Source organism: Silurus meridionalis, chromosome 3, assembly GCF_014805685.1.
Source record: "Silurus meridionalis isolate SWU-2019-XX chromosome 3, ASM1480568v1, whole genome shotgun sequence".
NCBI classification, from domain to species: Eukaryota; Metazoa; Chordata; class Actinopteri; order Siluriformes; family Siluridae; genus Silurus; species Silurus meridionalis.
This window is the reverse complement of record NC_060886.1, coordinates 11,514,779-11,541,673: the sequence shown is the minus strand read 5'-3', so window position 1 is coordinate 11,541,673 and position 26,895 is coordinate 11,514,779. Positions and strand designations below refer to the sequence as shown.

General features: G+C 39.0%; 1 protein-coding gene and 1 long non-coding RNA gene across 4 annotated transcripts; one reads left to right on the top strand and one right to left on the bottom strand.

Moving 5' to 3' along the window:
• Positions 1-1,171: 1,171 nt before the first annotated feature.
• LOC124383305 (NXPE family member 3-like) lies at positions 1,172-17,813 on the top strand. 3 transcript variants are annotated; one of them, XM_046845841.1, is made up of 7 exons: positions 1,172-1,235; positions 2,755-2,921; positions 7,164-7,933; positions 8,183-8,253; positions 14,479-14,676; positions 14,776-14,969; positions 17,459-17,813. In XM_046845841.1, exons 2-7 carry the CDS (start codon positions 2,829-2,831, stop codon positions 17,480-17,482), a joined length of 1,350 nt encoding a protein of 449 aa, XP_046701797.1. In that variant the 5' UTR covers positions 1,172-1,235; positions 2,755-2,828; the 3' UTR covers positions 17,483-17,813. The 3 variants fall into 3 exon arrangements, with proteins under 3 accessions (XP_046701797.1, XP_046701795.1, XP_046701796.1); XM_046845839.1 differs by lacking the exon at positions 17,459-17,813 and having other exon boundaries at positions 14,776-15,553; XM_046845840.1 differs by lacking the exons at positions 14,479-14,676; positions 17,459-17,813 and having other exon boundaries at positions 14,776-15,553.
• A 4,950-nt stretch (positions 17,814-22,763) lies between these two features.
• Positions 22,764-24,322, bottom strand: LOC124383302. The gene is made up of 3 exons (XR_006925251.1): positions 24,136-24,322; positions 23,147-23,234; positions 22,764-23,028 (listed from the first exon to the last, which is right to left on the bottom strand). It is a non-coding gene; the product is annotated as an uncharacterized LOC124383302 (long non-coding RNA).
• Between the last annotated feature and the right edge of the window lie 2,573 nt (positions 24,323-26,895).

The window sequence follows — 26,895 nt, the reverse complement described above, 5'->3', positions numbered from 1 at the left end:
ACTGCCAGCATCTCCCGGCAACCTATGTGCCACAAGAGACGTGGGCCGCTCCACAGACCCTGGGCGGAGTGGCCACTCATGACCGCTCCCCACCCCGTGAAGGCATGGGGTGAGAGCGCTAGGGCTCGGCTAAGGACCGATTTTGGTAAGCTTTGCTCCAAAAGCAACCTCAGGAACCGCCCGTGCGCGGTGAAGGACGGCTGCATGGGTGCAACGACCTGCCGCGCAGCGCTACCCACCAGAGCCAAGCGGCTCTTTGTAGGCAAACCGATAGCCGTCACAGCCGCAACACTCGGGGAGAGATAACTAGCTAGCGTCTCTACCACAAGCGGCATCGTCCCGTAGCCTCGCCACTTAGCTCCAATAACATTCACGCACAGCGAAAGAACATCGGAAAAGCATGCGCACTCACGGGCCTCCCAGGACCCAGACACCTCGGTGTGCAGATCAGGGGAGGCGCTGAGGCTGTGACACAGCGCAGGAAACGCACAACCAGCTCACTGGGTGCGCGCTGCTTCTGCCACACGACCGGCCAAGCTAAATCCAGCTCTGACCCGGCCCGTGCCACGACCTCAAGGAGCTCCATATACAGCACAGACTGTGAGGAGTCCGCAGGCCCGCTAGCATCCACCAGCTCATCCTCCTTGGAGAGAGAGGCATGTAATGCTGCGCCGCCCGCACCGGGAGAAGAAGCAGCCGCCAGGCATGCTTCCCCTAATTTCCCGAAATTTTATCCACCGCGGAGGAAGAAATACGGAGCACCGCGTCACACACACACCGGGAAAAGAACCGATACCAAACGAGCGCTTTCCCCGGGGAACGGGAGCTCGGCTAGCAGCCGGGAGCGCATAGCCACACGGCTAAATGCTAACAACCGATACCCTCGAGAGCCGACTAAGCACGCTCCTAAGCTAAGCAAACAACACATCAACAGACGGAATTTTGCCTGCATATAAGCTCATGACTGCACAGATAACACACTCAAAGCGCTTACCTGAACGAGCAGAAGCTAATGTCGCTACCACCGCACAGCCATCTTGTAGCTTCCTGGTTTACGCGACGTCGCCTGTCTATGACGTCACGGCTTGCCTATTGACTAAGAGTTCACACGTGGTTCAGAGCGTGGTCACGCAGGGGCGTTCCCATAGCGTTTTGACGCAGCTAGAGTTCCTGAACATCATCTTTTCTCTGCTTGTGTTTTATATGTGGATGTTCAGCCTGGATACCTTCATTAGGTAACAACATTTTTAATTCGTTTTGTATTAATATATATATTACAATATTTTTACAGCCAAATATATATATATATATATGGCTGTCAAAATTAAAATGATTGTAAACGGCACTCGATGCTATTAACACGTTATCAGTTCAGCGCGCATTTCTGTTTTTACCATTTTTATAGTATAAAACCTGCAGCAAAACATACACTTATTCACAACGTCCCTTCTTTACTTAGATATACAATAAAAATATTTTTAATCAGTAAACTTTTGGATTATTTTTGCACAAAGTCTCAAGTCAAACACCAAATCCACCATGTTTTACACAATTAACCCTCTGGTGGCGTTTTGGGTTTTTTCCCTCATAATGGCGACACGAACATAAATGACTGTCTTTATTGATCGTACGGATAAAAACAATAAATCATTCAAATCTGTAAAATGTCTGATAAATAAATAAATAAATAACTATATATATATATATATATATATATATATATATATTGTAGGTTCTTCAAAGTAGCCACCTTTTGCTTAGATTACTGCTTTGCACACTCTTGGCATTCTCTTGATGCCTACTTTGAAGAACCTACAATATGACATATTTTCAGTTCACTTTTTTGTTATGTATATAATTCCACATGTGTTAATTCATAGTTTTGATGCCTTCAGTGTGACTCTACAATTTTAATAGTCATGAAAATAAAGAAAACTCTTTGAATAAGCAGGTGTGTCCAAACTTTTGGTCTGTACTGTATATATAATATATATAAACTTTTGGTCTGTACTGTATATATAATATATATAAACTTTTGGTCTGTACTGTATATATATAAAAGCTTCTTGACTTCTTGACTGGTATCACCTCATTAGCTGTCCGTGTGGAAACATAGCAAAGGCTCTTAATGATGTCCACACATCTCTGCACTGTTATAGCCTTTATATTTAATCACTGTACATATGCTTACATATATATCACATGCTGTAAATATGCTACATATTTATCTGCACTATTTGAACGATTGCTACTTTTTGTCTATCTATCTATCTGTCTGTCTGTCTGTCTGTCTGTCTGTCTGTCTGTCTGTCTATCAAATATTAATATGATGTGAGGTCCACTTAACAATATTAATATGACGTAAGGTCCACTTAACAGCTAAAATGGGTAGAATTAATAACTACTTTTTACTTAAGTACATGTCAGAGCCAAGACTTCTTTACTTTCACTTAAGTAAAAAGGTATAATCAGTACTTCAACTTTTACCCGAGTATTTTAAAACATGAGTATCTGTACTTCTACTTAAGTAATGGATGTGTGTACTTTTGCCACCTCTGGTCGTGAGTTAATGAGTATGATAAAGTTATAACTTACTCATACTCCCCCTCATTAACATCATTCAGAAGCATTATTATTGTATAAAATATAGTTAATAAATAAAATGAGTAATGCGTTATTCACCATATATCTAATAAGACTAGGTTTACAATTCAGCATATTTCAGTGTGTTTCATATAAGTTTCTCTTTGTCAGGTTGGTAAAGTTGTTCACAGTGAGATTTGCTGATAACTTACTGGTATTGTACAGTGTGATCAGGGCACCCATTCATGGAAGGCCAGATACCCAGATACCTACTTGTGTTTACTCTATTGGCACTATCAGGATTTATAGTGCTCATTGGAAAAATCACATCTTTGGAGGTGAGTACAACTTCATTCAGAGCCCAATATGTCTATAGAGGCAGCTGATTTGTTTCTTATAAGTTACTTACTTTAATAGGATGTCTCAAGTGAGTGATTTGTGAATGAACCTAAACTGAACAAATGTATTCTCAGAAAACTATGGGGTTAATATTCAGAGTTGAGATAAGTGAAGAGAGTGAGTATTTAGAATAATATTTACAATGCATGCAACTGCATACAGCTGTAAGATCTTCTTAGAATAAACATGGACTATTTAAAACAGACATATGGTTATTGAGCCAATTTTTAAGTGATATCAGCATAAGCAAAGCGCAACACAAGCAAAGACCTTGCTGTTGTTATACAACTATTTGATCTAACCACAATTTGTCATGCTATGATTTTTGGATTTTATAAATACATAAAATGATGACCTTATTAATTACTCATCCCCTTTAAGTCTATTTTTTTCAAGAGTACAAGAGAGGATACATCTTTATTGTGACATTACTTATCTATTGCTTATTTTAATAAATAAATGTATGAACAACATACATGGGATGCAATTAAAAGCAGTCTGCATGTTCTATACACAATTAGAAATTGCATACATTTTTTAACTTCAGAATTTTGCTTTAGAAGCTAATAACTTCATGTAACTTACAGTACCTAGACATTTATTGTTTTTGAGGACTACCCAGAATTAAATCGTATTGAATTGCTCTGGGTTTAACTTGATTGCAGGGTAAAAAATTAATATCCCACCTAGAAAGATCACCTGTGTGTGTGAGGCAGTCTTCTTTATCTATTCGGTTAGAGCCAAAAATGTAGAATTTGAAAAGTTCTTTCCACTGAACTTTCTTTCACTCATTCACTGCTCAATTTACAGTGCATTGCGAAAAGTATTCATACCATAATATTTATGCATTTTGTCACGTTATAACCACAAACTTAAATGTATTTAATTGGGATTTTATGTGATGGACAAACACAAAGTATCACATACTGTACATGGAGTCACACACGGATCCTAAAAGGCGGCACGGCAGTAGCTCGCAGCGGTCGCTCCGGACCCAAAATGGTGCTACTTTCACTTTGCCTGCCTTACGCAACCCTGTCCCTGTGTACCACCGCCGAACACTCAAGGAACTCAAAAACAACCCCAACAACACAATAAATGATGATCTGTGGCAGAAGCTACGCAAACTCGGTGTGCTTCGAGAACCAGGCATCCAGATCTCATCGTCGCCTGCAGCGAAAGGACGGAGGAGGGGGAATCAAAAGCGCTGCACGAGGAAGCAGGGAAAGTGAGCAGGGGCTAGTGCTAGTCTAAAAGCTAACCCTAGCCGTCCTGCTCTACCATCTCTACTGCTGGCAAATGTCTGCTCCCTGGAGAATAAATTGGACTACATCAGACTCCAACAAGCTATTAGGCGTGAGTAAAGACACTGTTGCGTCTTCATGTTCACTGAGACGTGGCTGAGCGACAGAGTTCTGGACTCTGCCATTCAGCTGGACGGGCTAGCCAGGTTTCATACTGAAGGAAATGCAGCTCTGTGCGGTAAGACTTGCGGCGGTAAGACTCGTGGCGATCTAAGACTCGCGGCGATCTAAGACTCGCAGCGATCGCGACAACTGTCCTGTGCCATCATAGAGGCCAAGTGCGCACACGCAAAGAGAATTCACGGCCACTTCCAGGACAGCGGAGACACCCAGCGCATGTGGCAGGGCATCCAGGCGATCACGAACTACAAGACGACATCACATGCTTGTGACTGTGACGCCTCCCTCCCAGATGCGCTGAATGACTTCTACGCCCGGTTCGAGGTGCAGAACAACATTGCGGCAAGGAAGACCACTCCTCCCAGTGACCAGGTGCTCTGTCTAACCACAGCTGAAGTAAGGAAAACTCTATGCAGAGTTAACCCACGGAGGTCTGCTGGACCAGACAACATTCCTGGCTCAGGAAATGTGCACAACAGATAGCGGATGTCTTCACCGACATCTTCAACATCTCACTGAGCAGCGCCAATGTTCCTACGTGCCTCAAGACAACGACCATCCTTCCCGTGCCGAAGAAGTCTACTGTCTCCTGCCTCAATGTATATTGTCCCATCGTGCTCACACGTAATGAAGTGCTTCGAGACACTTGTCATGAGGCACGTCAAGACCCAACTTTCACCCACAATAGACTCCATGCAGTTCACATAGACTTCAGCTCAGCATTCAACACGATCACGCCTACTGTTCATGCCTACTGGGTGATTGTAAGGAAGTGTTTTACCCTCTGTCCCATGGACAGGATTCCCATCTGTCGCGTGGACAGGATACCCTCGAATTTAGCCTTTCCTCTCGATCTTTACTCTCTTACAAGCGCTCGGGGAAATCTCAATGAAACACACAAGTTCCAAAGTTTATTGTCTCACACATGAAGATATACTTCCAAAGAGATGGAAAGAAAGGGGGTGGGCTGCCAGGTGTGTGTGTGTGTGTGTGTGTGTGTGTGTGTGTGTGTGTGTGTGTGTGTGTGTGTGAACAGAAGAGAAAGTTAGAAGAGACAACTCCACAAGGTTATGCTGAGCCTGCAAAAGATAAGCCTAAAACAGAAATACAGGAACCACTGTGTGTACGAGCAAAGTAACACATGCCACAAAAGGATAGTTCAGGGTATGGTCAACAGAAGCATACAAAAAGGTTATTCTAGAAGCATACAACAAAATTACTATAACTACTAATGACAACAAGATACATATTAACATATTGTAAGAACATAAAACGGTTGATGATAATAACTCCACATCTGGTCATGTTATTTGTTTAGCAGAAGCAACAAAACGAGGATTAGCCATACCAAAAGGCGACAGTTTGGGTTTTCTCACAGCATTAGCGTATGAAGAGAGGATAAAGACAAGAACTGAGTGTTCTGGGTCAACCTAATCTAGGACTAGTGATAAAGGATATCTTACAGTGAATGTTGTTGTATGTAACACCAGGGTTCAGGTGGAACATTATATACGTCATCTATATATGGTTAAAATGACAATAAAAGCTTCTTGACTTGACTTGACTTGACTTGACCTCAGTCGAAAAAAATATGCCCAAACCGAATTAAATTGCAATCGGTTTAAGAGGGGTGGTATAAACCTTTCTATAAACTGAACAGAATAAAGATTCTGCCATTTAAATTCTTTAAACTGTTTACTGCAGTTGATAAGACCCATTACTTGAGGGACAAAATACTCTTCCTTAAATCACTTCACCTGGCATCCATGTCAGAAAATAGAAGATATACACAAACTTTTTTACTGTGCTCTGATGAACACTTGATTTTCCACAACACGGAATTTTGCACAGCTTTCAAGTTTGTATAAAAACCCGGGACACACATAATTAGGGGAATTGGATTTCTGATGGTCTCTTCTTTTGGGGCCTTAAATCCCTCTATTAGTCCACACAAACGTGTGAATGACGGGTGACTCATGCAAAACTTTAGTTTTCATCCAGTTCACTAAATTCCAGCAATACAACCCACTCCCACCAAGCCTTGCTACGGACCTTCATCCACATGCTTTTTGGAGGAGGGAGGGGTAAAATTAAGATGATCCTTAGAGATGCACAGCCACGAAAAAGCTCAGCTCCCTGTGTCCGTCTTTTGCTTGTACCTTCCAGCAGTAGTATGTCTACAAATTCACCCTGTTGCTTGATTAAGAGCAACACTTCAGACACAAATAAGGTGCATAAGAAAAACAGAACTTCATGTCGACAGGACATAGGCTAATGTGCGCATATCACAAAGTCCTTCCAATTAAAAGCGCCAGCACATGTAAACACCATATCGGATTAGAGAACGTCTCATGAAAGCAGTCCACCAAATCTTTCAATCAGAAGGATTGTAATCACAATGTCCAAAAAAGTGTACATAAATTTTTGCCTCTGCACTTTCCTTTTCAGTAATCACACCAGGCACACACACTCCCATGGTTCAACCATACTTTTTAGTAGACTACCCAGTTTCACATACACATCTCTACACCCATGCATACACAGACAGCTCTGCTTGGTGTCTTTCTCCTTTTTATCCACGTCACCAGACACTGAAACCGAGCACACTGATTACTCACATCAGCTCGTTTCCTCTGGCTCCACCCTCAACTTGTATGCCTGCAACCATACTAAAATATACTGAGGACAATGTCCATTGCTTTAATTGTGTATTGGATTATTCTTGTGTATTGAAAAAACTCTTTTTGATGTTTGCAGGATTTGAATGATCAACTAACATCCAACTTCTACAAAATACAGAGCAGCATTCACTCAGCCTTTAAGCATCCCAAAATCCTATTGCCAGCGAAAGTAAACCACCCCTACTGTGCACAGTTCGGCCAGGAACCCACAGCGGAAGAGGCCAAAGAAGAAAGAGATCTGCTCAATTCCATTGCATGGCCAGGTCCAGCGGTACAAGGCCTGCCTTTGGAGGTTAGCAGCGACCCTGCCAAGAGCTACTTTATGATTCATGGCCCACCAAGGCAACACATAGGTGGCCAGCTTGTGGTCAGTGTCCATATGCAGAACTTTCTGGGCCTGCCTAAGAAGCATGGTGGAGATTTTCTGATAGCTCGACTCCATTCACCAGAGCTGGGTGCTGGAGTTGCAGGGAAGGTGCATGACCACCAAGATGGTAACTATATAGTTATTTTCCCACTGCTGTGGGTTGGTGTAGTGTGGGTACAAATCACCATGGTGCACTCAAGTGAAGCAGTGGTTGTGCTTAAGCGGCTGCAAGAAGAGAAACCTGATAGGGGGGTTTTTAAGAGTATGTTCCGCGCTGGTGCTGCCTCAGAGACCACTGTGTGCAACTTGTGCTTACCGCTCAACCAGGATCCACTTTGCAACTACACTGACATTTTAACTGGAGAACCCTGGTACTGCTATAAGCCAAAAACACTAGGCTGTGATGCACGAGTTACACATTTTAAAGCTGACATGAAGGGAAACCTTATAACAAATTATGATGCACAGTTCTTTCAGAGGTGAGAGAGCATTTCTGTATTTTTACAGATAAATTAGTTTTATACACATTTTGTTAAGAGTAAAGGTAAATGAAAAAGAAAATAAGTTAAATAAAAGAAAAAAAATAGTCAAATAGTGAATACTTGAGAAATTAGTTTTGTTCAAAAAAGAGTGCAATTATAAAAGAAAATACAACAATTTTATTTTGATGACTAATGAGACAGATTTGCCATCCTTATATAAGAATAACACTTAAATATTTGTTTTAGTGGTATAAATCTTAAAGTTCCTATACATTCATCAGGGATGGGCAATGTAACAGTAATACCTGCAGAAGAAGGTAAGTTGTGAATTATTTTTTTCAGTCCCAATGTAATGCTATCTATCTATCTATCTATCTATCTATCTATCTATCTATCTATCTATCTATCTATCTATCTATCTATCTATCTAAAATATACAGTATCTGCACTTTGACTATTCTAAAATATTTTCAAGTTTAAATCCTATAGTACTGTCCCTTAAGAACAGGGTGCATCGTTTTGCCACTTTTATTTTTGGAACGAAATGTAATACCCAGCAAAAGTGGCCCACCCACATGGCCATTAAAGATTTTAGATTTTTTTTTCAAATCAGATAATACCATTATAAGAATTTTTTAATAAAATTTTCGAAATTTCGACTGAAAATGACAAATTTGTCATTAATTTTAGTTTGGTTAAAGCTACCATATTTTTGGCTAATGTCACTTGTGATGAAAACTGACATTCTAGCCTCAAAAATACCAGTTATATGCCCCTGGGGGGCCAGGGATGCCTCATTTGGGGCTGGAAAAGGGGGCAAATTCAGTACAACTAAGTGGTTTTGTAGCCCTTTCTGTCCTTGTCTTTTCCTTCACTTGGTGGGTTGTAGCAGTGGTGGAGCATTGTTGCGTTGCACCATAACCCCCCCCACCCGTCCACCTCTACACTACACCAGCACCCTCTCACTCAGCCTGGCAGGCAGAGACGAGAAGGACAAACTTTGACTTGCACCCCTGATATTTTCGCTTTAGCTTTAGCTTTTTGCATTGCTACAGATCACACACATCTAATTTTGCTTCTTTTGTTTGCCAGTTTCATTACATCTAAGAGAGTTTTTCCTTGCCATAGTCGCCACGGCTTGCTCATCAGGGATAAATGCACACTGTTTACCTTGACTGTTGATTTCTGTAAAGCTGCTTTGAGACAATGTCTGTTGTGAATAAACTTGACTTGACTTGACATTTCTGCTAAGGATGAGGTATTTACCAAACCCAGAGAAAGAACATCTAAGCCCAAACTAGACTTGACTGAAACTGTTATGATTGCTCAGAGATAACAATGTAAGCGAGAGGGCTGCGGCACATATAACTTCACGCAGCTTCACGCATCTTTACAAGCTGGAATTATATTTTCTGAGCAATCTAGCAACATAACATCTGCTTTGATTGTGGACAAGAGCACAATAAGGCATGCGAAACTTAAAGTTGCTCGGAATTTAAAGTTGCTCGGTTGCCTCTCTTTGAGCCTCTGACGGAGGTACTGTGAGGTTCCTCACAGTTAAGACTGTCTTTCTCTTGGTCATCTCCTCTCCCCAAGAAGGAGAAGAAGGAGAAGCTTAACTGACTGTGTCCAGTGCTTGCAATGGACATATATGCCCACAGAACTGTGGAGGAAGTTGGAGCAGCCGTTCTTCTGCTATGGCCCTCCGAGGAGAGTATGAGATACTGAATTTTGAGTTTTCATTAGCTGTAAGCCATAATAATAAAAAAAAATAAAAATAAACACTTGAAATATATCAGTCTGTGTTTGATGAATCTATATAATATACAAGTTTGACTTTTTGTATTGAATTACTAAAATAAATCAACTTTATCATGATTTTAAAATTTATTAAGATGACCCTGTATGTTTGGGGTCATGATCCTGTTAGAAAACAAATTATGGTCTTAGGGCAAAACAGAAAAGAAAGCATGTCGCCTGGAAATGCTGTGGCAGTAAAGCTGGTTAAGTGTCAATTTAGACTAAATCACCAACAGCATAACTAGCACAGCATGTCCACACTAGATCAGTTTTTTACTAGTTAGTTCAGTGGACAGTTAGTTCAGAATGCGGCAGCAAGTGTTATTACTAGGTCAAGAAAATATGACCACATAACCCCAATCTTATCGTCCCTACATTGGCTTCCAGTTAAGTTTCGAATAGACTACAAACTACTGCTACTCACTTATAAAGCACTAAATGGATTGGCCCCCATGTATCTCTCCAGTCTTTTATCACGCTACAATCCGTCACGCTCCCTGAGATCTCAAAACTCTGGGCTTCTAGTAGTTCCGAGAATAGCAAAGTCCACTAAAGGTGGTAGAGCATTTTCACATTTAGCTCCTAACCTCTGGAATAGTCTTCCTGACAGTGTTCGGGGCTCAGACACACTCACCCAGTTTAAGTGTAGATTAAAAACATATCTTTTTAGCAAAGCCTACACATAACATACGTCTCACATCATAACCTTGTGCTCCAGAACATCTGATCACATGCACATTATCAACTTGTGCTGTAATATCATGAACAGCAGCTACGCTAATTCCTCTCTACTGCTTCTCCTTCTCTCCCCATCCCGAGGCTTCCTGAGGTTTGGCCAGCTCCAGTCACGTCCCACCTCATGAAGATTATGGACTTTAAAGAAGTAAATGCCAAACTCGCAAACATCTTGAACCATCTAGGGACGTACCAGTGCCAATTGGATCCCACTGCATGTGTGGAGTTTGACATTGGACCTCCTGGAGTGTTTAAAGGCTCTGGCATGGAGAAGCTGATGCTGGATCTGTGATGATCACAAATGTTGAGCTCAGTAGCTCCTTCTTTTATACCAAAGACTGTTGAAAGAACATTTACTTATTTATCTTATACTTCAGTGCTCATGTTAGTTCTCACTCTCCAGTGTTCTGTATTGATCAAACTCTTGATGTCACCCAAATGAGGATGGGTTCCCCTTTTGAGTCTGGTTCCTCTCAAGGTTTCTTCCTCATAACATCTAAAGGAGTTTTTCCTTGCCACAGTCGCCATGGCTTGCTCATCAGGGATAAATGCACACCATTCACCTTGACTGTTGATTTCTGTAAAGCTGCTTTGAGACAATGTCTGTTGTGAAAAGCGCTATACAAATAAACTTGACTTGACTTGACTTGACTTGGACTACATGAGAGACGACCAAGGAGGACACCATTGTTGAAAACAAATAATTAAAAAGCTAGACTGGAATATGCCAAAGCTTCTGGGAGAATGTCCTATGGACAGATGAGACAAAAATTGAACCTTTTGCCAAGGCACATCAGCTCTATTTTCACAGACAAAAAAATGAAGCATATCAAGAAAAGAACACTGTCCCTACTGTGAAACATGGAAGGGGCTCTGTTATGTTCTGGGGCTGCTTTGCTGCATCTCTCACAGGGTGTCTTGAATCTGTGCAGGGTACAATGAAATCTGAAGACTATCAAGGGATTCTAGAGAGAAATGTGCTGGCCAGTGTCAGAAAGCTTGGTCTCAGTCGCAGGTCATGGGTCTTGCAACAGGACAATGACCCAAAACACACAGCAAAAACACCCAAGAATGGCTAAGAGGAAAACACTGGACTATTTTAAAGTGGCCTACTATGAGCCCTGACCTTAATCCTATTGAGCATCTTTGGAAGGAGCTGAAACATGCCGTCTGGAAAAGACACCCTTCAAACCGGAAACAACTGGAGCAGTTTGCTCAAGAGGAGTGGGCCAAAATACCTGCTGAGAGGTGTAGAAGTCTCATTGACAGTTACAGGAATCATCTGATTGCAGTGGTTGCCTCAAAAGTTTGTGCAACAAAATATTAAGTTAGAGGTACCATTATTTTTGTCCAGGCCTGTTCCATGAGTTTATTTTTTTTAATAATTCCGTTAAAGCATGGTTGAAAAGCAGTGTTTGACTTTCATTGGTTAACATTCATATAATTTTTCATTTATTATTACTTTTGTCAGATTAGTACGTTTTTTCTGTGACCATTGTGAGTTTTTCTTTCATTGACCAAAGGGTACCAACAATTTTGTCGATGTGTGTAGGTATGCTTGAATGTCTATGTACAGTTTTTGAAGGAACTTGGCAGGGAGGTTGTTCCAAACATTTTGGAGAACTAACCACAGATCTTCTATGAATGTAGGCTACCTGAAATTCTTCTGTCTCTTCATTTAATCTCAGACAGACTCAATAATGTTGAGATAAGAACTCTGTGGGTGTCAAAGCTATTACTTCCAGGATTACCTGTTGTTCTATATGCTGAAGTTAGATAGATCTTAATGCCATTAGCTGTATGTTTGTGATCATTGTCCTGGTGCAGAATACATTTTGGAAAGGTCAGATGCCTTAATGATGGTGTTGCATGATGGATAAATATCTGCCTCTGGCCAAATCTCCAACTCCATCTGCAGAAAAGCAGCCTCAGACTTGCAAGGAACCTCCACTATGCTTCAATATTGCCTGTAGACACTCATTATTGTACTTCTCTTTAGCCCTTTAGGAAACTTGTTTTTTGTTACGGCCAAATATTTCAGATTTTGACTCTGTCCAGTGTAACTGCTGCCATTTTTCTGTTCCTATGTTTTTGTTTATAGTTGAGTCACTTAGCCCTGTTTCCATGTTGGAGGTATGGCTTTATGAATGCAATTCTTCTATGAAAACCACTTCTGCCCAGACATTTTTCCTGACAGTAAATTAGTTTACCTGGATCCCTCTGGTTTCTACCAGTTCAATGTTTATAGCACTGCATGATATCTTAGTGTCAAAGGGAAGTAAGCTTAATATATTCTTTATCCACTACATCAGTGGTCCCCAGCCCCCGGGCCGTGGACCGGCACCGGTCCGTGGGTCAATCGGTACCGGGACACACAGAAAGAATACATAACTTACATTATTTCCATTTTATTTATTCTCTGATTCTAAACAATGTTTTATTTTGGAATATTACCGGATTCTCTCATTATATTTAAAAAAATACCAGTTTTTATGCCGGTTGTATAAGTTTATTTGTTGTATTTATCCGCCACACCTTAAAGGCCAGTCCGTGAAAATATTGTGTGACATTAAACCGGTATGTGAAAATATTGTCCGACATTAATCTGGTCTGTGGCGCAAAAAAGTTTGGCGATCGCTGCATCTACAATCCAGAACATTGCTAGTTTATTTGTACTTTTTGAAAATAGCTTGAACAGCACAATTTTAAACCACAGTCTGTTTTAGAAATTTTTTCCTGGGAGAGACTTTGCTGATGCAGTATAATTACCTTTTGGCCTATGGCAGGAATTGTCTTCCACAACCTCACACTGTAAGCCAAATGTTGGCCACACTAAATACTAATAAAATGTAATTCATCTTCATTTACTTTCCATTTTTTAATTATAAACACTTTTATTTTTGGCAGCAAGGCAGTAATCCACTGACAATCAAACTGTTGCATTCTTTTTTGTTTGTGTGGGTATTTGGTTGGGGTGGTGTTTTTGTTGTAGTGCCGGCTGTTTTTTGGACTTTTCAATAAGTTGTCAGAAAGATGTTTCCCTACTGATGTTAATCAATATCAGAGGTTAATTTTGGTTTTAGAATTTTTGGGGCTCATTTTTGTATTTCTGTTTGTATTCCAATCTGGCAATTCTTACTGCTACTGATTGGTTATGCATCTTGTGTTATGGCCTCTATATTTCTGTTCCTAATGTTTTCTTTGAATAGGGAATTGTGACTAGACCGATTCATCTGTTGATTGCTGGACTATTGGCTATCGGGGAAAAAAGAACATTGATAGTTTTTCCAGCTTGCATCCATTGCTGGAGCGGCTGAGAAGGTGTCATTATGAGAGCAATTAAGGACACCCCATGCTGTTTGTTTTTACACAAGAGACTGCATGCTACACAGAGAGCACTCAATGCACAGAGAGCACTATATTATATTTATTATTTAAAATTCATCATTAATTAATTATATCACTATATTTATTCATTAAGATATATTTATATTTATTTCATTTATCACGCTCATGATTCAGCACTGTTTTATTTTTTATTTCCGTAATACAGTTAAATTTTAAATGGAGAGTTATGTTTGTTTTTTTTATCCATTTTCCATTTTTAAAACTATTGGTTGATTAATTGGTTATCGGCAACTACAATCAAACCAAGATACAAGTATTAGTAAAATCCACTATAGGTTGACCTCAAATTGTGACACCTTTATCCTGCCCAGAGGAGGTTGTTGATAATGTCAGTGACTGTTGTTTTGGGGGTTTGGGGCAATTTCTTGCCTCAAGTGAAAGAATTGGCTCTACTGAAAGTCACAATTGACATGTGACTCAAAGGTAAACAGTGGTGAAAATTAAAATGCAGTCGGTTGAGAATGCATTTTCCAAAAGAATGAGTCTATTAAGTAAATGCACATTTTCAAAAAAATATTGGATATGAACAAATTCTATTATATTATTATATTATTATGATTGTAATATTATTACATTATATCATTTTTCTTCCCTCAAAGGACAAATCCAGGTAAAAAATAATCAAACTGCTTCTGGATATTACTATAAAAATACTTGGAGACCTTTAAAAGGCCAGGATATGCACCAGTTTAATAACGCAACAGCCATAACAAAGTGTCTTAGAGGGAAGGTTGTATACATGTTTGGAGACTCAACTATACGGCAGTGGTTTGAATACCTCACTGCAGTTGTTCCAAGTAAGAGAAAATTATTGAAATGTCAATGATTTGTTTTTTATAATCTTTTTCCATTCAAAGCATTAAGTTTTTTTTCTCTCCACGGTCCAACTTTCACAGACCTGAAACAGGGGAATCTTTACATTCCTAAAAGTGCAGGACCATATGTGGCTGTGGACAGCAAGAACAACATTATGATCAGTTTCCGTTGCCATGGACCACCCATCTTTTTTACTACATTGTTCACTTCTGAGCTGCGCTATGTAGCAAATGAGCTTGATCGGATTGAGGGTGGACCAAACACTGTAATTCTTGTAAGTATTGGGGCCCACTTTAACATGTACCCTATTGATATATATATACGGCGCCTCCGGCACATCCGCAGGGCCTTGTTGCAGTTGCTGAAACGTGAGCCTACTACTTTAGTGGTGATCCGTTCTGCCAACATGAGGAAACTGAACTTACAGATAAGCCTGTCAAACAGTGACTGGTTCTCTCAGCAGCAGGATACTGTACTTCGTGCTATGTTCCATGGACTTAACATACACATACTAGATGCCTGGGAGATGACGCTGGCTCACAATCTACCTCATGACTTACATCCACCCCGCCCCATTGTCAGAAATATGATTGATCTGATCCTCTCCCAAATCTGCCACTTTGAAAAAACATAGAACTGTTTAAAAAGTTGTTTAACATATGTTTCATTGTATATCAGTTTCACAGCAACATATACACATTTTATATATTCAAGGGGATCAAGAAATGTTAACCTTATATAGTTTATTGCCATGTTCGAAAATATGGGGCACATGTTTTTACTTGATTAGGCTTTAACTTTTTTATGCAGCATTCACTTTTATTTGTTTAATAAATAAACAGCAATCCTAACAAGAAATCGAGAGATGAAGTCTTTAATATATAATATAGAGATTTAAATAGTTTTGTGTATAATGTCTAATTGGGAGGTATCTGTAGAATTGTTTGAAAGGCAAATTAAATATTTATTGGAGCTGTTGTAATGACATTAAAATACTGTTCTGATATAGTTTAGCAACCATACACATGAATTCCACTACTAATGAAAAAGCTATTTTGTCTTATTCATAATATGTGGCATTGATATCTTTTCAGGTTTTTAAACTTTAAACAAACCAATATTCTAAACCTAGATCCAGTTATTGCAATAACTGCTCAACAATGATTTATACATACAGCACCAAATAATTTACATAACATTTTACATTTACAGCAATGCAGACACCCTTATCCAGAGTGAGTTACAGTTATATAATTTATACCACTGAGCAGTTAAGGATAATGGCATCTTGGTAATGCGATTTGAACTGACAACTCACAAAGCTTTAATATTTTGATTTTTGACTTTCCATTGTTCAAAAGAAATCTACAAAAATACCTAACCATGTCAATAACTTTCTTTGTGATTTAAAGTGGGATCATTTGTAGTTTTGGAAGTATATTAATTTAAATTCTTTGTTACTACCTATCCATGAAAAAATCCATTTAGAATTGTTTCAACAAAGCAAAAAATAATCACTGTAGAGAAATGCATTTGAAGGCACTCAAAGCTAATGTAACTGATGGTTATTAAGTCTGAATACACCAGCATATTCGACTGAATATGTACTATTATAAACGGGTCCCCTTTTCCCCTGTCATTATATAATTCTTCCTAGCCTCTACAGGAGTTTAAATCAAAAATCTCTAGCAAGTAAATCTGCCTTAGTCCCTCTTGAGGCATGGGCATGTTTATATTTGTAATATTTCTGGTCCAGCTGTTGGCTTATGATTCACTCACCTGTTGGCATCCATTTTAACATAGTCAAAAGATGTCAGTTAATTACATGGCCCATCTGATTAATGGGAATAATAAATATTGCAAAGGTTCACCACTGTGCATTAGTCATGTTGCATGGATGAAAATACAATCAGACAAACTTATCTAAAATTGGATGAAAACCTTCTGTTCTGAGCAAGAACATAGGTTCTGTAAATTACTTGTTTTGAACTGCAGGGTGTCATTCAAACCTCTGTATAAGAGAACAAAATTATTTGGTCAGACAGAACATTATTTGTTTGGATCTGATCAAGATGAGCAACTGAGTCCTACATGAGGTCCTGACTATGAAAGGCTTGTTCTCTGTTTCCTTATGAGTGTTAAAACACTGAACTGTTGCAATACATTTGACCATCCATGTGCTGGACTTTACAATGTGATTCAGTGGCGCAGGATAGCTGCCTCATATCCTGGCCTAGGAGTCCATATGCAAAGAGGGAGGTGTTTTTTTTTTTTTTTTTTTTTAGCTCAGACACAGAAATTTCCACTTGCTCCAGGACTGAAAGTTTGAAAAACTGATAACATATTTTTAGGGCATTTTACACAAAAAGCACAACCACAAGTTCAAACTAGATTTTCTAATTCAAAACTCTGGCAGCTGTGTCTAAACATTGTTCTTCCATTGGCAATAACATCATAAATACAGCTATCAACTAGCTACAATATTTACAATAGAGTAGGTGTTCTCTCTTTTATAAACAGCAGCTGCTCAAACAGTATGTAAACACCATGGCCTCTTTGTCTAATCACTAATGCAGAGTATAAAAATCACTCGATGAAATCTAAAGTGAATGAAAATAATGAGCAGTCTTTACAAGTGACTTTCATGATTTTTGCCTCTGCTGTCTAGTTTAGACTCTGTCTAGATCTCTTTATAAGCAGCAAAGTACTGTTATCTATTTTAACTGCTTTAAATGTATAGAGTCATATTCTGCCTTCTTGTAGGCCACAAGGTTCCTAAAGTTTTGAGAATTTAGTTTGGCTGGGACACCATTATTCATCCAGGGCATCTGTGATCTATGATTTTTGGAACAATACCATTGGTAAGCTTACTAATGTTTGCTTTAACAAAATCTGGTAGTCATTTATGTTCCTATCTGGAACATCTCTGTTTTGTAGTTTCAGTACAGTTTAGATCAGTTTACTGATATATTTGCTCCATTGGTAAACTGTTTTTTAGCTTCAGACCAAAACTACATCTCTCTGTTAGTTTTGCTCGATCTTAGTGCTGCATTCAACACTATAGATCATGATCCCCTAGATCGCTTACAAAATTACATCGGCATTCGGGGACAGGCATTAAACTGGCTTAAATCCTACCTGTCTGATCGTAATTGGATGATGCATAACTTTCTATTATTAAATTCTGATAAGACAGAGATTTTCCTCCTCAGCCCAAAAACCAGTACACAGAAGCTCGAGCATTTCAACCTGTATTTGGAAGGATGTTCTATAACTACTAGTTTAACAGTAAAAGACCTGGGAGTTATTTAAGACAGCAACTTGTCTTTGAAAAATCATATCAACCATATTACAAAAAACAGTCTTCTTCCACCTTAGAAATATTTGTAAGCTAAGAAACATGTTGTCTATATCTGATTCAGAGAAGCTCAACCATACATTCATGACCTCCAGACTCGACTATTGTAATGCATTACTAGGTGGTTGTCCTGTATCATTAATAAAAAAGCTACAGTTAGTCCAGAATGCAGCAGCCAGAGTTCTCACAAGGTCGAGAAAATATGACCATATAACCCGAATCGACTACAAACTACTGCTACTTACCTACAAAGTATGTATAGAATAGGTATAAATGGTTTAGTTCTTATTTATCTGTCCAGTCTTCTAACATGCTACAATCCATCACGCTCCTTGAGATCTCAAAACTCTGAACTTCTAGTAGTTCCTAGAATAGCAAAGTCCACTAAAGGTGGTAGAGCATTCTCACATTACATCCAAAACTTTGGAATAGTCTTCCTGACAGTGTTCGTGGTTTAGACACACTCTCCCAGTTTAAGTGCAGATTTAAAAATGTATCTTTTTAGCAAAGCCTACACATAAAACACATCACATATCATAACCTTGTGCTCCAGAACATCTGATCACATGCACGTTATTAACTTGTGCTTGTTAATATTATGAACAGCAGCTACGCTAATTCCTCTCCACTGCTTCTCTTTCTTTACAAATCCTGAGGCATCCTGAGGTTGTTTGGCTCCAGTCACGTCCCACCTCATGAAGATTGTGGACCTTAAAAGAAATAGATGCCGACCCCGCAAACTTCCCGAAAAATCTGGAGATGTACCAGCACCATTTGGACATGTGGAGGTTGGACATCAGACCTCTTTGTGTGTTTAAAGGCTCTGGCATGGAGAAGCTGGTGTTGGATCTATGATGATCTCAAATGTTGAGCTATTTAATGAGTTGCTCATTAGCTCCTGGTACCATAATCTCAAATGACTGTATAAGACTGTAGAAAGGACGTTACTCACAATCTTACATTCCAGTGCTCATGTTAGTTCTCACTCAACAGTGTTCTGTATTGTTTAAAGATTATCAAATCAAATCAAATCAAATTTTATTTGTCACATACACATACATACAGGGTACGACATGTAGTGAAATGCTTTTAACGACGGTCCAGCATGAGGGAATAAAATAGGGTAAAAAGGAGAATATAAATATAATAACAAAATTTAAAGAAAAATGTAATAAGAAAAAGAAGGCAGATAAATAAAGATATAAAGATATATAAATATATATGTATATATACATACATATACATATATATATATATATATATATATATATATATATATATATATATATATATATATATATATATACACACATACACAGAAAATGTACACAGAAAATGTTTATGGCAGTGTGCAGTTAACCAGTAAACAACAGTAAACAAGTTAGGCATGGTTTTTGATTGTCCATGAGTGTCCGTGTGCAGTAAGGTGTGGTGTAAAGTGTCCTTGTGCGGAATGGTGTGGTATAAAAATAAGAATATAAAAAAATATGAAAAAGAAAAAGAAAAAAATATGAAAAAGAAAATATGAAATGTGTGATTAAGAGTATGATTATAATCACACTCTTGATGTCACCCAAATGTGGATGGATTCCTAATTAATTTCAAGTCTGTTTCCTCTTAAGGTTTCTTCCTCATCACATCTAAGGGAGTTTTTCCTTGCCATAGTCACCATGGCTGCTCATCAGGGATAAATGTACATCATTCACCGTAACTCTTAAATTCTGTAAAGCTGCTTTGAGACAATGTCTGTTGTAAAAAGTATTATGGAAATAAACTTGACTTGAATTGACTTGCCTTGACAAACCAGATTATCCTGTTTATATCTTATATTTGTATGCAGGGAGGAGAACAGCAGAGGTATAATCTGTCTTCTCAAATGATGGGTGGGGGAGGGTTGAGTAATTGTTCTCAAGTTCAGATTAATGGTCATAGAGAATGGTAATCACATATGTGAAATTTAATGTGCTAAATAAATTAAAAGCTACGGTGGTCGAGAAGTGCAAAACGCGTTAACAAATCCGAAAACAAAATAAGAAATGCGAAAGCAAAGTAACAAATCCGAAAACAAAATAACAAATCCGAAAACACAACGACAGTTCAGACAAACTGGAAAAGGTAGGTATAGTTTGTGAATGGAACACTTACCGATCATTGGACGAGACACCTGTCAGTCAAGATATACAGGAAGTATGAAATCTTAAAACTTTATTTCTTGTACATGTCTAAAGTTCTCCATTTACTTTAAACATTTTTATTTCGATTAGTGCACCTTTAAATATAAGAAAATAACAGAAGTAAACATTGACCATCAAGAAGAAAATGTAATTAATTCAAAGCTACTTTGAGAAAGGACATTCATATGCACTGATGTTGGAGATGCTGCAGTATATCATGACATAACGATTAGTTTGTACACTTTTACATATACGTTCCAACTCTTTCCTGCCACAGACTGATGCTTTATGGTTTTGCCCAAAGGTTCCCTATCTAAGAAATTTGACATTGAAGGACATTATCTTTGGACTTGTAATGAAGAATAACAAAGATGATTTTTATTTTTGTTAATAATATATAGACTTCTGATTTTAAATACACAAATCGAAAATACTTGAAAGTGAAACCAACGTTTTTTGCATGAAGTATAATGAGTTTATTACATTCACAAAAGCACACAAAAGTAATTAAAAAGAAAAATGCAATGAATCTTTTGTCCTTTATAGAAAAATATGATTTACAGAATAAACCATAGCCCTGTTTATTTTATCCTTTTTTAAATAAAATTTTTTTATTATAATAATTATTATTATTTGAAACGTCGCAACAATGACTAAAAATGTGTCATCATTTTTGAAAGCCTCTTTCAAAGTCCTTAGTATACCATTATGACATTGGTTTTGGCCACATTATGCCATGTCCACACTAATAATACATCTGAAAGCGCTGTTTTCCTCTCGCATTGTGAACTGTGAAATGGCATTTTTAAATTTAGCAACTTTTAAGGGGATTTTCAAAAGGCTAGATTTTCATTGACTGAAAACACTTTCTCAGTGTGTACAGAGGGCCAAAACCGAGAGAGAAATGTGCCTTTTCAATCAAAAATGTATTATTGTGGACATGGCCTAATGTGGATTGTAAGGAGTGTACATTTCCCCATCACTAATACTAAGGAGGCACTGTGTGAGCTTTATGGGGCTATTAGCGACCTGCTCAACCTGAAAGACTGTTTATTATCGGAAGAAATTTCAATTATGCAAATCTCAGGACTGTGCTCCCTAAACTTCATCAGTATGTGGACTTTGCAACGTGCTGAGCCCGGTCCCCAGCCACTTTCAGGACAGCGGAGACACACAGTGCATGTGGCAGGGCATCCAGATGATTATGAACTACAAGACAATTTTACCAGCTTGTGACCATGAAGCTTTCCCAGATGCACTAACCAACTTCTACACCAGGTTTGAGGTGCAGAACAACATGGTGGCAAAGAAGACCACCCTTCCTCTCAACGACCAGGTGCTCTGTCTGAAGTGAGGAAAACCTTGTGCAATCAACGGAAGTCTGCTGCACCAGACACCTTAGCTGACATCTTCAACCTCTCTCTGAGCAGCACCATTGTTCCTACATGCCTCAAGACAGCGATCATCATCACAGTGCCAAAGAAGTCTACAGTCTCCTGCCTTAATGACTATCGTCCCTGTTGAAATCACACCCATCATAATAAAATGCTTTGAGAGGCTGGTCATGAGGCACATCAGGACCCAGCTACCACCCTCACTGAACCCCATGCAGTTTGACTATTGTTTAAACCGTTTCAGGGACGATGCCATCGCCACAACCTTCCATCTGGCCCTCACACACATGGACAATAAGGACACATAGGTACGAATGCTGTTCAGTTCAGTGTAAACTTCAGTTCAGTATTCAACACAATCATCCTTTAGCACCTGGTTGAGAAACTGAGCCTACTGGGCCTGAACACCTCCCTCTGCAACTGGATCATGAACTTCTTGACTGGGAGACCTCAGTCAGTCCCAATCTCGAACAGTATCTCCAGCACCACCACACTGAGCACTAGGGCCCCTCGGGGCTGTGTGCCCTGCCCACTGCTGTTCACTGTGCTGACTCACGACTGTGTAGCAATTCACAGCTCCAATCACATTAAGTTCTCTGATGACACGACCATGGTGGGTCTCATCAGCAAGATCGTCGAATCAGCATACAGAGAGTAGGTACAACAATTAACAGCCTGGTGTGGAGTCAACAGTCTGTCTCTGAACACTTACAAAACTAAAGAGATGGTTGTTGACTTTAGAAGAGCACAGAGCAGCCATTCTCCACTGATCGTCAATGGATCCTCTGTGGAGATCGTCAAAAGCACCAAATTCCTTGGTGTTCATCTGGCAGAGAACTTAACCTGGTCACTCAACACCAGCACCATCACCAAGAAAACCCAGCAGCACTTTTTGAGGAAAGCCCATCTCCCTCCCTCTCCATCCCTTAATTTCTAACCATGTTCTACATAGGGACCATTGATACACCCTGAGCAGCTGCATCACTGCCTGGTTTGGGAACTGCACCGTCTTGGATCGCAAGACCCTACAGAGGATTCTAAGGACAGCCGAGAAGATCATTGGAGTTTCTCCCCTCTATAACGGGCATTTACAACACACGCTGCATCCATAAAGCCATACAGCATTGTGGACGACCCTCACACACACTCTTCACTCTTCTACCATCAGGTAAGAGGTTTCGAAGCATTTGGGCCTTCACACCCAGACTGTGCAACAGTTTGCACACATCTCTGCAACTGGACCCTGGACTTCCTTATGAACAGACCACAGTCTGTCTGACTGAACTCAGCCACCTCCTCCAGTCTCACCCTTAGCACTGGGGTTCCTCATGGATGTGTATTGTCTTCTCTTCTATACTCTCTTTTCACCTATGACTTTCACCAAGGTCATAAGAGCTGTATCAAAACCTAAAAAAAAGAAAATAATTATTCAAATGCACAATAATTTAAAATAATATTTTTTATGTATTATTTTAAGGTCTTGGGAATTAAATATTGGAAAAAGTCATTAGTAAATGTTACAAACCAGAACATTTTATGAAATTGAATAATTAAGAGTAGCTTAGCCCTTAATCACTGCTCTGCATCATCACTGGTGCTGATCAGATGGCAATCTTAAACAAAAAAAAGGGGGAAAAAAGATGCCTGTCAGAGCACAGATACATGCTTTTAGCAGTACGAAAAAGACAAAAGAACTAAATAAAAACCCAAGCTGATTTGATATCTTTGTGAAACGGATTATTTCATAACATTTCTCTTTCTTGGTAAGTTGTTCAGTCTTTTGTGAAGTCAGGCATTTTAAAATAATACTGTAGTGGATAATTACTCTGAAATATGTGAAGTGATAGTGATAAATTAACAGTTGATTTACTGCTTAAGTGTTCATGTACATTGCCAATTGTATTGGTGTGGTGTGTGTAACATAGCTCACGTGGAGTTCTGCTAACCATGCAGTCTCATGCTCTGTTATGAGTTATCAGCAAATTGAATTTCCACAGATAAATTAGAGAAGTAATTATTGTTATAGTTATGTTCAATTAGGAAAATGTGAAAAAAAGGAATTGAGTGTCAGTAAATGTGTTGATGCATTTTGAATATTTTTAACATTGAAAATTATTATTTGGAATACTAATGTGGGTAAATGAGAATTTACTGCAATAAATTATTTTCCTGCCTTGTCTTCGCAAGGTTTTTATTACATTTTTTTCCGTATTCCCCCTTCCCAATTTGGTTGACATCTCTCTTTGATGCTGGATGAGGAATTCTTGGAGCTCTGGAATTAGAATACTTTCTACAATCAGCTAGGAGTGCTCAACATTGGTGGAAATCGGCGAGCCACCGTAAACCTGGATAAGTTTTCGTGCTTCATCTGTGTGTTAGGACCATACGTGTACCATTTGTCTACTTTTTTTCCTCTCTCTTCCTGGATTTTACCACATATTTACCTAAGTTATTTCTATCCAAGGACAATTCATTGAAAGACATTTTTATTTGGTGTGTCATTGAGTAGCTTACCTGATGTTTATTGTCACCATACTGTTTCATTTAGATTTTTTGCACCTTGTTGAAATTGTTCTGTAAAGTAACAATACAGAGGTTATTGAGTTAAACAATTGAAATCCTGTCCTTTGAATGTGAACTGGGAGTGACGTACATTAAATGGCAAGATAATTAATTAATAATGGGTAGCTAAAATTAATGAACAGGAAATACAACTTAACATAGAGATATAGATAAATAAAGATAGAGAAAACACGTATCTTTCAATAATAATATGCCTTGCTGCTAAACTGGTTCACGGGCAGACATAGTTTTCTGATCTGGTCCAGGATATTAAAAAGTCGTTTATGCTTAAGACTGTAGGACAAGTGCTACAACTGCATATCTTCATCTTCATGGATGAGTGCTCACCAACTAAAACTCAACCCCAGCAAAACAGAACTGCTGGTCATCCCAGGTGATTCATCTCCAGGTCAAGATCTCCAAATAACACTTCATGACTCTCTGCTCTCCCCTTCAGCCACTGCTCGTTACCTTGGGGTAACTATGGACAATGAACTGTCCTTCTTCCCACGTCGCTAATGTGGCATGCTCCTGTCGATTTCTTCTCTACAACATCCAAAGGATTTGACAATTTCTGTCCACACAGGCTGCCCAGGTGCTTGTTCAGTCTCTTGTCATTTCAAGACTCGACTACTGCAACTCTCTGCTGGCAGGTCTTCCCCCTGAATGCTGCACGACTTATGTTCAATCTCCCCAAGTTGTCCCACACCACCCCACTGCTGCGCTCCCTTTGGCTTCCAGTAGATGCACGTATCAGATTCAAAACACTGATGCTTGCTACAAGGCCAAAAATGGACCAGCGCCATCTTACCTCAGAGACCTCATCACATCTCGCACTGCATCACGCTGTCTGAGATCCTCCAGCACTGCTTGCTCGACTGGTACCACCTTCTCTCAGAATGAGAGGTAAGTATACTTCAAGGCTCTTCTCTGTTCTGGCACCGAGGTGGAATGAACTTTCCCTAGATGTCTGAACAGCGGAGTCCCTGACTATCTTCAAGCGACGATTGAAGACCTACCTCTTCCTGAAACACTTAAATTAGCACTTTCCAATTTTGCTTTGTAGAATTCGAGAGTTATATTTATATTAAGTTTGTAATCTGGCATACCACTGTAGATTTATTCATTACTAGAGACTCAAAGCACTTTTGTATGTCGCTCTGGATAAGGACGTCTGCTAAATGCGGCAAATGTAAATGTAAATTTAAATGCACACACTGCAACCAGTTGGTTTGCATGGCTCAAGAAAGCTTACAAACGATTTGCTGAAGACAACAGTGTACAGACACTTGCAGGTGATCTGTGATTTATAAGGGGAACATTACTTATAGGTGTGTTAAAAGTCTGAATATTTTTGGCCTATGTCATTTTGGCTTTCGGGTACACACACTTTTTGTAAGGATCCTACACACAGTTTTATAAATGAGACTCCAGGTCTTTAAATCTATAGAAAGATACACTGAAAGACTGCCTAGAATTGAAATGTAGAGCACCTTTAACTTCAGACTGATGAATCCATGGATCTAAATGTGTTTTATATGTGTTGCTATCAATCTCATTAACTCATCCACCAGATGTCTGTCTGTCTGTCTGTCTGTCTGTCTGTCTGTCTCACCTAACAAGCAAAGTGTATAAAATAAAAAAGAATGGGTGCTGATTAAATTATTTCTCTATAGCACCTAAGAAATTATGCTTCAACAACTCTCATCAGTGAGTCATGTCACTAGTCAGCTGCGCCCCCTGGCGGAAACAACCATTTTTTTTCTTTTTTCTTTTTCTAATCTGTTTTACAAATGATGGTTTTAAGCAGATTAAGCAGCTTCATAGAACAATTGGTGTCAAGAACAAAAACTATAAACTATAAATTTCACAATTCTAATTGATACATTGTAGTTACTTAAACATAGAATAAGGTTATGTTAATGTTGTGTAGGTTGTCACACTGTTTATACACCAGAGGAGTATATACACAAATTGCATACCTGTTTAGTATGCCTTTACATTCTGAAATTAGTTTTCAATTTCCTGTGGTCAGTCACTTGAACCTTAGGTAAGTCCAACTGCTTTTTACTAATGTGATGTGAAATAAAAGGGAGTAACACACACCTGGCAATGGAATACCTGAGCAGCCAAGTAACTTTTTAGTTTTGGTCCCTTATAAAAAGAAGCAACCACATTTATAAAGTACTGTCATTCCTACACTGTTCATATTTATGTAAAATTAAATTTTATTAAGTTGTTTTTGGTTACTGCTAATATATATAAATAAAAGAAGATAGTTGCATTATGTGGACAAAAGTATTTGGACATCTGACATTTCTTCTTCCCCAAACTGTTACCACAAAGCACAAAGTTAGAAGTACACAATTGTATAGGATGTCTTTGGATGCAGTAGCACCAAATTTTCCCTTCAACTGAACTATAAGACCACACCTGTTCTAGCATGACATTGCTACTGTGCACAAAATTAGCTCCATTAAGATAGGGTTTACACAGGTTAGAGTGGAAGATCTGTGCGAGTGACCTGCTAAAGAGCTCAGAATTCAACTCAACTGATCATCTTTGGGATGAATGGGAACGCTGACTGCACCCCAGGTCTCCTCAATCTTCATCAGTACCATAGCAAAAATCTCCACAAGCACACTCCAAAATCTAGTGGAACATCTTTCCAGACGAGTGGAGGTTATTATAGAAGCAAATAGGAAATAGATG

Excerpts from the sequence above, each read along its gene's own strand:
- LOC124383305 (XM_046845839.1), top strand. The coding sequence starts at position 2,829 with ATGGAAGGCCAGATACCCAGATACCTACTTGTGTTTACTCTATTGGCA. Across the intron at positions 2,922-7,163 it reads GAAAAATCACATCTTTGGAG|GATTTGAATGATCAACTAAC; the intron begins GTGAGTACAACT and ends TGATGTTTGCAG. Across the intron at positions 7,934-8,182 it reads GATGCACAGTTCTTTCAGAG|TGGTATAAATCTTAAAGTTC; the intron begins GTGAGAGAGCAT and ends TATTTGTTTTAG.